General features: G+C 45.1%; 1 protein-coding gene across 4 annotated transcripts in view; it reads right to left on the bottom strand.

Moving 5' to 3' along the window:
* The window catches only part of LOC137654543 (probable cationic amino acid transporter), an 837555-nt gene that overhangs the window by 84337 nt on the left and 739890 nt on the right, over nt 1-13328 (bottom strand). For all 4 annotated transcript variants that reach the window (XM_068388280.1, XM_068388287.1, XM_068388273.1 and 1 more), the window contains exons 8-9: nt 12020-12220; nt 11617-11802 (exon numbers count right to left, since the gene is read on the bottom strand). In XM_068388280.1, coding sequence (XP_068244381.1) covers nt 11617-11802; nt 12020-12220 — 387 coding nt within the window. The remainder of the gene's footprint in view (nt 1-11616; nt 11803-12019; nt 12221-13328) is intronic.

The raw sequence follows: 13328 nt of genomic DNA, 5'->3' as shown, positions 1-13328 counted from the left end.
AGGAGCGGATTGAGACGCACAAGTAATAAAATAGAAATTTTATTTCACAATTGCAGAATATGGTAAATAAATGCAATAAGGGATGTAAAAGTAATTTACAATAAATTATAATGTACATAGTAATGAAAGACTTCGCTCTTGAATCTGAAAGAAAATTTCAAATTACTAGAAGGCACAGGTTCCAGAGGAACGTCAGTCTTTAATAAGGAAAAAACACATCATGCTCTAGGCATGCGGCACTCATGTGACGACTATGACATTTCACCTTGAAAAGAACAGTCTATGAAAAAACACTAAGTGTCTCTGAATTCACTACGTATCACACGAGGGTCAACATAGGCACCCGAGGAGTTAAAGTCCCAAGTAACTCACTGTTCTATGCAGAGTTAGGTGCAGGTTTCATAACACTACCTGCGGCTACCACGAAATGTTTGACTTCATGCACTTGTTTCGCGTAATGCTTAAAGAAAACACGCAAGGATTTCCAGCCTGTGAAACTCTTGAGGCTTTCGAAATTCATGCTCTGAAAGAAATTCAGAGACGATGCGACTTTTCTAGGATCATGACCTGCGGGTGTACTGTCAGGATCCGCTCTGCGAATGAAGTAGGTGATTTTCGCTCTTAGTTGTTTCAGTGACAGGTTGCTACCCGATGTTTCTCCTTTGAAGAGTTGGCCTCCACCAAAGTCAGAAGTTCTACGAAGATAGACCTTGAGGCTCTCTACTGGACATAGAGAGGCATCTTCTTTCAGGGGGCAGATTCTCCAAGGGCCCCATCTTTTGGTGGGTAGTTCGTTTTTAGCGAGAAACGTCGGATCCGGGAAGAGGGTAAGGTCTCCTGAGTCTGTAAACAGGATGTGACCCTCGTCCCTTGATAATGCCACTATTTCGCTGACTCGGGCTCCTGAGGCAAGAGCAAAAAGAAATATAACTTTTTGAGTCAGAACCTTGAGAGGGCACGAATCGTTGTCCAAGTTGGAGGCAAAATGGAGCACCTTGTCCAGGGACCAGGAGATAGGTTTTGGTGGGGGTGCTGGGCGTAGACGAGCGCATGCCTTCGGCAGTTTATTGAAGATGTCGCTGGACAGATCAATCTGGAAGGCGTACAGTAGTGGTCTAGTCAAGGCCGATTTACAGGTAGAAATTGTGTTGGCTGCTAAGCCCTGTCCATGAAGGTAAATGAAGAAGGACATGCAAAAATCAATGGTGATTTCCGTAGGATTTTTTGCCTTGACGAATGAGACCCATTTTCTCCAGGATGATTCGTATTGCCGTCGTGTGGATTCGGTCTTGTATTCCTCGAGGAAGTCTAGACTTTTCTTCGAGATCCCAAACCTTTTCTTCGCGGCTAGGGAGAGAAAATCATGAGATGAAGGTCCCTGACTTTCGATGATGAAGCGAAGACAGTCGACTTCTGTACTTGCTGGGAGAGAACTGGGCCCGGGAGAGGGATCAGCGTGGGTTGTAGCTCCAGGACTAGGGGGTACCAGTTGCTCCGGGGCCACTTGGGAGCCACTAGGGCCGCTGTTCCTTTGAAGGTTCTCAGTTTGGAGAGGACTTTTAGCAGAAGGTTGGTGGGAGGGAACAGGTAGATCCTGGACCATCTGTTCCAATCCAGTGAAATGGCGTCCACTGCTTCTGCCTTGGGGTCCTCGTACGGGGCCACATATCGAGGAAGTTGATTGTTGTCGCTCGTTGCGAAGAGATCGATCTGAAGTTCTGGGACTTGGTGAGAGATGAAGGAGAAGGATCTTGCGTCTAGAGACCATTCCGACTCTATCGGGCTTGTCCGAGATAGAGCGTCCGCAGTCACGTTGCGGAATCCTTGTAGATGAACTGCAGACAGGTGCCATTTCTTCTTCTCTGCCAGACGGAAGATTGGGAGAAGCACCTGATTTATCTGTGGCGATCTTGAGCCTTGGCGATTGAGACATCGAACTACCACCGAGTTGTCCAGGGTTAGACGAATATGGATCGAGGGAGGCGGGGAGAGTTTCTTCAGAGTTAGAAGGACCGCCATGGCCTCCAAGATGTTGATGTGAAACGTCTTGAATAGGGGAGACCATGTTCCTTGAGCCTGTTTTTGGTGGGAGTGACCTCCCCAACCCTCCAGCGAAGCATCCGTGTGGATGTTGAGTGATGGAGGTGGGTGTTGAAGAGGGATGGACCTTTTCAGGGCCTTTGCTTCCGACTACGGCTTTAGGAGTAACCGAAGTCTGTTTGGGAGCCGTCTCTTGAGGTCTCTTCGAGCGATGGATGCGGAACGTCTCCAGACTCCCGCGGCATCCTTTAGCTGTGCACGTAGCACTGGGTTTGTCACTGAGGCGAACTGTAGAGAGCCTAGAACTCGTTCCTGCTGACGTCTTGAGATCCGTTTGGATTTCAGCAGTCTTTTGACAGACCCTGCTATTTCCTTCCTTTTCTTCTGGGGAATGGAAAGGCGGTGTGACTGAAGATTCCACTGGATTCCTAACCATTGGAACTTCTGAGCTGGAGAGAGGCGAGATTTCTTTGTGTTTATCTTGAATCCCAGGTGTTCCAGAAACTGGGTGACTTTGTTGCAGGATCTTAGACAATCTTCGGGCGATGGAGCCCAGACCAGCCAGTCGTCGAGGTAGGCCATCACCTGGACGCCGCGGAGGCGAAGCTGTTGAACGATGGCGTCTGCCAGCTTTGTGAAGATCCGTGGGGCCACATTGAGGCCGAAGGGCATGGCCCTGAAAGCGTAGCTTTTCCTTTGGAGTCGAAATCCTAGGTAGGAGGAAGCGTGGTGGTTCATTGGAACGTGCCAGTAGGCATCCGCCAGATCTATGGAGACCGTGTAGGAACCTTGAGGCAGAAGGGTCCTTATCTGTTGAAGAGTCAGCATCTTGAACTTGTTGTTCGCTATGAACTTGTTGAGGGGGGATAAGTCTAGAATGACTCTGAGTTTATCGGAGTCCTTCTTGGGGACGCAAAACAGTCTCCCTTGGAACCTGGTTGACTTTACCCTCCTTATCACCTTCTTGTTTAAGAGTTCTAGGACATATTCTTCCAGAAGGGGGATTGACTGTTGGGAGAACTGCTGGAAGGTTGGGGGTGGTTGAGTCCAGCTCCAGCCTAGACCCTTCTTGACGATGCTGTGTGCCCAGGGATCGAAGGTCCAACGATCCTGGAATTGGCGGAGTCTTCCTCCCACCGGAAGCACTTCATTGCTTCTGGTTTCCCGAGGGTTTACTACCTCGGCCGCTAGCTCCCTTTCCTCCTCTGCCTCTGGAGGGACGGCGAGATGCGTCTCTGCCTGCACCTCTGTTTGAGCCTCTACCTTTGGGACGAAAGGTAGTTGACTGTTGCTCGAAAGCAGGGGTGAAAACCGGCGACTGTGACAAGACCGGTTGGGTGACCAGCTGAAAGGTCTGCTGTGGCTGAGCTGCCACTTGGGGAGTAGCGGATCCCGGAAACTGCCGTCTCTGTTGACGTTGCTGGGGTTTTGGTTTTGTGGGTTTCCTCTTAGGTTGAGGGCCGTCGTCCTGAGAGGATTTCCTTTTCTTCGACATGCCCCACTTGTGGAGAAGGTTCCTGTTCTCCGTGGCGGCCTTGTCGGTGATCTCTTTCACAAGGGAGGAGGGAAAGAGGTGCTTACCCCAGATGTTGGAGGAAATCAGCCTCCGGGGTTCGTGTCTCACTGTGGCACTGGAAAACACGAATTCACGACAGGCTCTACGAGCCTTCGTGAAGCTGTACAGAGCTTTTACTACGGTCGCCAAATGTGTTTTGGCGAGAACCATGTAGTAGTCAGGGACCCTAGTGTCACCGGCCATGACTTAGAGCTGTACCTGGAGGGACATGGATGCGGCGTTTCTTTCCTTCGTGTCATGTTCCCGACGAAGGAGATGGTCATTAAGTTTCGGGAGGTCTTCGTTAAACTGACGGCCAGCGACGTCAGGTTCTAGTTTTCCCACCACAAATGTTGACTGGACATCTTTCCAGTGTCTAACATCAGGGGGAGTAGTCAGGGAGAAGGGTCTGCACTCCTCCAGTGCAGGGTAAGGTTTTCCTTCTTCCACTGCCTTATGTACCGCAGTGAAGGCCTTTTCCAAGAAGGGGAGGGTCGCATCGTCTGGTGCGACATAGGTAGGGTGCTTCTTGCTAAGCGCCGGAAGTTTCGAGCAGGTGAAACCCCTACTTTTCACTGTATTGGCCAGCATGGCCTGGGCCTTCGCGAGATCGAACACTATCACCTCCTTTGGTTCGGTCTCTTCTTTAGAGGCAGGTTCGGATCAAAGTCGGACGTAACAGTCCGGATAAGCCTCAAAGTTCGGGAAGAATTCCACTTCTTCCAGCACAATCGAGCCGATCTTTTCGCTTATGAAGATCTTGCCCGTTGTAATTGGCATGTGCTCGGCATACCTCCAGGGGTTGGTATCTGAGCATGCGGGGAGGTCCTTAACCGAAATCCTTTTCGGCTGCTTCGAACTTCCCATGTTGGTCCTGAAGAACTCATGCATCTCGCGGAGTTTCTTATCCATGAGTGCCTCAAGCATTTTGAAGATCTCCTGGGTGTTGGATGGGGTGGGATCCGGGGTAGCGGATGTAGACGGAAGTGATACATCCGTCAGTGTAGGAGTCGGTGTGGGGGTGGAAGGTGGAGCGACCTCCTGCTCCGACTCAGGGTATTCCACCTGGTCTTCCTCATAGTCCAATTCTTCGCCCATGAGGTTCCTCTCCGTATTCTCCGACACACGTTCCGCGTTGTCGTCATCCAAACGGCACTCGTGCATGGACTGAGCCATGACTACGTCCGGTTCCACCGTTATCTGGACGGGGGGGATCTGATCCTTGGGGACCACAGAGTCTGGGGATGCCTTCGGGAAAAGCAAGGCCCTCAAGTCTTCGGTGGCAAGGTATGGTCCGGTGGCGTTCTTTTGGAAGCCACGCACCCACTTGCGTAGCTTCTCTCGAGAAGCGTCCCTAACCTCCGCTGAAGGAGGATTGTTGAACGCCTCGACCAGGCGGTCCTTGCAGACTGTACAGTTCTGCGGGTCCCAAAACTTCAGATCGCCTTTCTTGTTGGCGCAAGGGGCGTGGGTCCTACACGCCGTGTGCCCGTAGAAGTGCGGGCGCTTCACTCCACAGAAGTTGTGGTCACACTTCACGTACTCCTCCTGTAAGAGAAAGAGAACATGAGTATATGGAAGTCATACCAATGACTTATATTATTCTAAAGTTAAATATTAAAAGGTTAATTTCAACTTGATCTTAAGTAATTAATAACATTGTGATGTTAGAGAGTGGAGCGGGAAATGAAGTAGATAAGACACGTACTCCGTGCATCCCGCCCGGCTCGTTACCGTAACCTTATCCATAGGCAATTTGTTTGTGGCCGAGGACACAAGGCAGAATTCTTCATAGATTGCCAGGGAGGCAAAGGGAATTCTAGCAGGAATTGCCTAAGATATAAATCTGGTACTGAGACCACTCAGGCCATTAAAATGGGGGTGTAGAAGACCCCATAGGGTAACGGTTTCCGGCAACCAGCCGTGCTAAGATACACACAGCATGCTGGAAAATTGTGATATGCAAGAAGACAGCACGGCTATTAATAGAACGGTAAGACATTACCTATCTATTTATGTAGCCAAGCCATCTGGCTGCAGTGTAGGGCTATCAGCATGGTGTTGATAGCTGGGAGAAGGGGTGCAAGTCTCTTGGCGTCTCCGGAAGGCGCCGGCAGACCGGCGGAACGCCGGAGGCCGCTCCAGCAGAGTTTCTGGCATTAGGGAAGACACAGAGAAGTCAGGAGTAATGCCAGGATGGCGGCCGCCGGCACATCGGCGGGAGGCGGCTGCCGGCTTGGTGACAGGGACAAAGGATAGGCTATAGCAAAACCGGACCGCCGGAAATGGATGCCGGCACGCCTCGGGCCGGCCCGATGGACAGACGACCGAAGCTAGGAGGTATGAGGGTAGGCCATCGGCTGTACACCGACGGGAGGCGGCAGCCCTCCGGCACACGGAGGACTGTCGGCCAGGGGGGAACAAGGAATGTGTCACCAAGGGGGAGGGCGGTATCGCCGGCAGTAGAGGCAGCAAGGGCCCAGCACCAGGACAGTGAAAAGAGACAGAAGGAGGGATGGAGGGGTAAGGACACGAACCCCAAAGCATCCCACCTGAATGGGTGTACCCATGATAGAGGCTAGCCCTATCACCCAATGGCAGGGGGCCGCAGGCGGCCGGGAGCCAGGGTAGCCCAAGGGAGGGCTAGGGAACACCCAAGAGGGGGGAGAACCCCTGCGGACAAAACGCATCCAGTGGCTAACCCCATAGGACACTATGAAGGGTATATGTACCAGAGCAGACTGCACACAGGGACTCAAGATAACTCTGTTAATCCACCCTAAGGAGGAGTTGTAGGACAGGGGACAGATGGGTATAGGCTAACCTAAGTATAGGCTAGGCCATACAAGGGATAGGTGGGGAGGGGAGAAGAAGCAGGGTCTTCCATAGGGGAGGTTCTGTACCAAAGCGGCCACCAAGGAAGGGAGGACGCTCCCTAGCCTAAGGTAGGCAGCCTGGCTGAGAACGGTGCATGGGTACCGTTTCAAGCAAGAAACAGAAATAGCTCCCCCCAAGGCCTAACCTAGAGCAGGGATGTTACACCCTAAGCTAGGAAGGCTGTAAGACGTATCGCAATTGCAAGGAAGGTCAGGTAACCTAACCTCAGCAATTGAGGAAGGGCAGGCCGTTCCTCATTCTCGGACGCAACCCTAAGGGGGGATCATTCCCTTAGGGAGGACAGAGAAGCGATAGGTACTCTGGTATAAACTTGATCCCCTTACATGGTAGGGGGAGCAAGGCTACAGAGAGGGAATGCCCTAAGGCAGGGGGTGAAGGGAGCATATAGGGGTCCTACATTTAGGTTAGGTTAGAAGACACACTATCAAACCTATCCCCTATATGGTCCCTGAAGGCGAAAACACTTGCATCACAGTAAACAGTATCATAAAATAATGCCACTATCTTCATAACTTAACCTAGGATCACTGTAATATATCATGCATGAACACTGGTGATAGGCGCTCTGGCCTAGGGGCTAAGCTAGCGATCTAGTATGGGGTCAGGCGATGACCGATAAAAAAGCGTCAAAACACGATATATAAAGTTCCTAGCTATGAAGACTCAATAACTAATAGTATCAATTAGTTAATAAGACCGGAATAAGCTGTTCAGGCTAGCTAAATAACGCATGCAATGTAACAGCGACGCCATAAAATGGCGTGTCCGGTAGCAGCACAGCTCTGTCAGAAAACATAAAATATCTCGAAAAGTAAAAGTTACTTTACGGTCAGAGCTTATTTAAACAATACTGGAACCTGGTACTCAACTTTCCAGAAGAAGGCGAGGCCGAGGGTAGCGACATAACGAAGATGCAAGCTGATGAAAATAGCACAAGGGAAAATCCGTCTTAGTAAGGCAAGCTACTAGTAGAAGGATGAGGACGGACGTGACGTCATTTAGCAATGGCGCCCGTTTGTTTACGTTACGAGTACCAAAAGTAGCCACGGACGAGTATAGCTGTGGAACAGCTCCCCAGCTATTCTCCGCCCCTCCACATCGAAGTGTTAACTCTATGTGGGGTGCAGATAGCTATGTGGCGCGTTAATACATGCGTCCCCTGTTGATATACGATGTCTTAAAGGGAAACCTTTAGGATACTCGCTCCACAAGTTAGAATTCTGTGATAACCTGTGGTTAAATTCTCTGGGAATATCTAGTAGTTATTTACCCAAGGAAGTTACCAAAAAGGAACCTGCCATCAGGACGCCATGGCTTGAGCCCAAAAATGATAATAATAATAATTAAATAAACCTAGCCAGAAGATCAATTTAATGAACAGCCATTGGGACATAGCCGAAGCTAGTACTAGGGTTCACCGAGAAGGGATCCCCTGGCAAGTCATACCGAAGAGTAGGCTATTTGTCAGCAACTGCTCATGCCCGCCCGCCAAAGCAGAGCGATCGTTGGGGTGAGCAGGTGCTGTGGTCAAGATAGCCGAGTGCACGTATGATTCTTTCGGTCCTCAACTTCTGGAGTCTCGAAGGGGAGGATGTCTGCTCCTGTTGCGCACCCAGCCACAAGACCTCATATAAAATTTCTTGCATAGGGAACCCGTGAGCCCCAAGGAAGGCCACAGCAAATGAACTGCTTTATCTGAAAGCGACTCCCCTATGACGGCAACTGGTATCACTTCCCTAGAGGAAGCAACAGAGGCCCTCAACATGCAGGGTTGTCCCGGAGTCACATGAGCAACGCTCATACTCGACCAACTCCCAGGGGAAGCTGATTAAGCAGAGGTATCGTGGCGAGTTCGAGCCGCCAGAGATCGATGGCAAGGATGATCTCAAAGGAGAAGAATCTCTCATAGCCTTCTTTTACTGATGCTTGTTGAACCTTGACCACAGAGATTATGACAACTCCCAACACACCTAGCATGGAGACTCCTGCGTGCAAGAGTGACTCCTACAAACAGTGCAGAGACCATGAGGATACGTCTCCTCAGCTGACATGCAGCTACCGCAACGGTACCCTTCATTGCCGGGACAAACCGGCATGATTACAATCCTCACGGGCATTCACACCTGAAATAGATAAGGATCAAAAGGAAAACTTAGCTTTTTAGCATAAAGAACTAACTGAATGACAGTACCAGAGGTTAATATTCAGATCAAAAATAAGAAATTTAAAAGACCATAAGTTTTTTTCCAACAAATTAAGATGAGTCGGCAGCTGAAGACCAGATAGGAGAAAAATACTCAAAACAAGGTAGAATGAAAGAATTAAAACATTTCTTCAGAATAGATTGATCACTGAGAATCTCAAGACTTTCTCAATAAGTTGTTTTTTGTGCAACAGACGAAGAAACAGAAAAATGTGGCACTCAAAAGTAAATTTGTAATAAAAAATCTCGCCTAAAATTTCAAAGAAATTGTACTTAGTTATAAAAACATTATCAATGCAGAGATCTGGATATTGAGGAGCCATTGTCCTTAACCTACTTACGATCATACATTGTACCACAATTTGCATTATGCACTAATTTTAGCTAGGTCTCTATTAAGGGATTCAGTAACTGCAGATACATATTTAGGAGATGACATTGATGCAAAGAGTGTAGCATCATATGCATATATAATAATCTTGTTTACTATTTGTCATACCACACATGATGTGTACTTAGTATGAAAAGTATTCGATCTAGAACACTACTCTGAGAAACACCAGGTATTATATTCCTATACTCACCATGGTGCCCTTCAACAATTACTCATTGCAATGTAGTGTATTACTTAAAATTTCAATAATGATGCTAAAAAATGCCCCACCTACTCCCAATTGTTTCAGTTGGAAAACAAGGGCCTCATGATTAACAAGGTCTGATTGACACGGTCAAAGGCAGCACTAATATCAAGGCCAATCATACAAACTTCCTGACCACACCCAACGGATTCCTGTAATGCAGTGGAAATTGTAAGAAGGGCATTACATACTCCAAGGCTTTTGCAAAAGGCTAATTGCAAACTGAGGAACTGAATATTACCTTCAGCGTATCTATTTAGACGTTTTGCCAAAAGACATTCAATAAATTTAGATAATATGGGAGTTATAGAAATTGATTGGTAATCACCAGCGTTAGAGCTACCACAAACACATTTACCTAACGGAATAATGACCAATGCTCCAACAATTGCAGAAAGAACCTATTTTTTCTAACTTGTGAAAAATAACAGACAACCCAGGAGCTAAGAAATCAGCAGCCTTTATAAAGAAAAGAAAAATGCTATTTGGGTCTACATATCCATACGCATCAAGTTCCATCAAAAGTGTTTAAACTTCACAGGACCAAAGACTTAAATTAGTTAGGTTAGCCTCAAAAAAAGGAAAGGGGAAGACCAAGTTTCTCATTAGTATGCTTATTGTCAAATACATCAGCCATAAGGGTTGGCTCTTCCTTTGGACTGCGAGTGACAGAACCATCTCGTTTAAGTAAAGGAGGAACTGTTAAGCATACACCAAAGTGTGCAGATTTGAGGGTTCCACCGTTTATGTTCCTTTGTTGTACCAGACAAGGTTTCTTTTATGGTCAAATTGTATTCATTTCCAGTTGAAGCATAAACTTTCTGAACCACAGCTCTTAGCCGAGTACATGTATTCCAAGTCAAATATGGTCTGTTACCCCTCCAAATACGCAGGTCTGCAATCATCACTAAACCAGGGTTTGCCTTTCACTCGGTATTTTAACAGACAAGAAGGGATAGGCTATCAATTAAGTTGAAAAGTTTATCATTCAAGAGAACAACAGGCTCAACACTTTTATACACTTATGACCAATTCAAATGCAAAAGATTACTCAAAATGCCATTTCAGTCTGCTTGAGATTTGATATATATCTTACATGAGTACGGCACATCAGACACAGGGTGTTGTACTGATTACTAATGCATGATCAGACATCCCATCTGGAACCAACCTTACTTTTTATAACACCAGGGGAGTCAATGTATACTAGGTCCCAGCAGTTACCATACTTGAGAGTTAATATGTAACACCTTGCCACAACTGCTACTGATTTGGTTGCAATGTCTGCCCTTTTATGTACTTAAATCCACAGATGGTTTGGATTTTGCAAAACACTACATTTATACCAGCTCTATCTATAATAAAAAGAGTAGCTAATGTACTAGCAATATGTTTGAAATGACCTGAAGTGGTTCTAAGGCCCAGAGAATCAAACATTGGCAATGCTATACTGTCAATTTGACATTATATGAGACAGCATGCAATTTTTCTGTGACCACAAGCAATATTGGGTTTGATTTAAAATTCCTCATGTGACAGGACTTCATCATCATCATCATCTCCTACGCCAATTGACACAAATGGCCTCGGTTAGATTTCGCCAGTCGTTTCTTATCTTGAGCTTTTAATTCAATAATTCTCCATTCATCATCTACTTCGCTCTTCATAGTCCTCAGCCATGTAAGCCTGGGTCTTCCAACTCTTCTAGTGCCTTGTGGAGCCCAGCTGAACGTTTGGTAACTAATCTCTCTTGGGGAGTCCAAAGAGAATGCCTAACCCATCTCCATCTACCCCTCATCATGATCTCATCCACATATGGCACTCAGAGTAATCTCTCGTATGGTTTCATTTCTAATCATGTCCTGCCATTCAACTCCCAATGGCCTTCTGTGGGCTTTATTCTCAAATTTACTAAATCTATTGGAGATTGTTTCATTGTCATACAATGACTCATGTCCATAGAGTAACACTGATCTCACTAAACTGATATATAATCAGTACTTGGTTAAAAAAAAAAAAAGGTTGGAAAATATAGTTGTCATTGTACCCAAAGTAATACATCCCATAAAGATCGAGAGGAGTGATTGTAACTTTAATATGTAAAACCCTTTGAAATTGTAGTCATGCTATTTCCTGATAAAATATCCGATTAAAAAAAATCCTGTTATATACCCTTTCAATGATAAATTACCAACTCTTATTTTGGATTAAAGTAATTGAAATCAAGAGAAAGAAGGAATCCCTACAGTCAACATACTATATATTGGTTGAATATAACTTACTTTAAGAAAGTGTAAAGTCCTCTCTTGTCTGGAATGCTTTGGTGCAAGTCGGTGATAGCTATAGGGATCTGAAGATGAAGCGGTTGCTGCAACAGAGCAGAGTGATCCATAGGTGCAGCGATGTCGTCTGTAGATAACTCCAGTAATTATTATAACATGCATACATAGTACACATGTTGCAATAACCTGAAATAGATTTACGAATTAAGTATTGTGAACAATATATCTTGCTTTGACACAAAAAAAAAAAAATGAATGATTAATCATCATATTTCTAAAATTTTCTTCAAAATAATGTACTGTATATATAAGACTTCTCTTAACTTCTATACAATCAAGAAAAGGTAATGGAAAAAAAAATATAAAACAAGCATTCTCATCAACAAAACTATCCTTTTCTTACCTTCAAAAGGAAGACATGACCAAAACTAAGACCCAATAAAGAAGAGAGGACACCTCCTGCAAGATGTGCATAGACATAAGAGGTAGTATGGGAGCACTGATGTGAGAGAGCAGATGGCAGCAACCCATCAGCAGAAAGTGAAACAATCTGTCGAGAAAGGGGATTGGCTGCCTCTACTAAAGCCAAGCACATCATCACAACCTGTTAAGAAGAAATAAATATTTAAATCTGTCTACACCTAGCTTATTATTTAAACTTTTCAAACGGTCACAATTTGTACTTAAAATCGCGCTTCAAGTCACGCAGTACAATACTGTAAAAATTTCTAAGGATTTATAAATTTTACAAAAACTTTTAATAACTTGTTTTAGGTTTGAAATAAAATCACATGTAATAAATATCTTTCATACAATTCCCAAATGCCTATATTTTTACTACTTAAAACATATTTGAACAATAAAATTAAATACAGGGCAAGATGATAAAGAATTTTAATAAAATTTCTTATTTCTATGCTCACCAGAGATTTATATTGCTCCTTCTCCAGAAACTCTGTTTAATTGGCACCTACCCGTAAGAGTTTCAAAATTCTAAAATTACCCATTCTCTATCCCTGCAATAAATAGATGTGCTTAACAACAGAATGGAACTTTATAGCAGTAAGTGGTTAGAAGGCCAGGACAATATTAAGTATAAGTAATTCAACCAAGTTACTGAATCTTATCCACAATGAAATGGGGAATTGAGAGATTTATGAGTTAGTTTTATCCTAAGATTTCAGGAGCACTTAAGCACTTAAGTTACGCCTCATTGTCTCCGACTGAACAAATAGTGCTGTACCTATGCGAAGGGTCATGGACGAAAGTCATAGCCTATATAATGTTACCTCCCGAATAATAGTGATGCAATATTTGTGAATTAAACTTTTAATTATTTTTAACCAAGTTCTTCCCTGAACTCGAAAAAACCTATACTATTTACATCATATTTATAGCTAGACTCGTATGAGTAATAAAAGCTCTCATGTTAGAAGTAACCCTGTGATGAGCTTATTGCCGAACTTGCAGTGAACAGAAATACATAGTCATCCAGAACGTGATATGATCGCTCGGCTTTAGCTGATATATCACTAATAATAAATAAATTTATAAAGATTCAATTAAATAAAAAAATAAGAGCATCTACAATCTGAAATGCCATCTCCCAAAATAAAAACAATGTTGCTTAAATGTGCTTACTTTAGTGAGAGTTGGGATCTAAGGATCCATCTTACATTGTTTTATACCTTGCAATCTACATGTACATGTCT

The sequence above is a fragment of the Palaemon carinicauda genome, chromosome 1 (genome assembly GCF_036898095.1).
Source record: "Palaemon carinicauda isolate YSFRI2023 chromosome 1, ASM3689809v2, whole genome shotgun sequence".
Lineage (NCBI taxonomy): Eukaryota > Metazoa > Arthropoda > Malacostraca > Decapoda > Palaemonidae > Palaemon > Palaemon carinicauda.
Note: the sequence above shows the minus strand (reverse complement) of the source record. Positions and strands in the feature narration are given on the sequence as shown.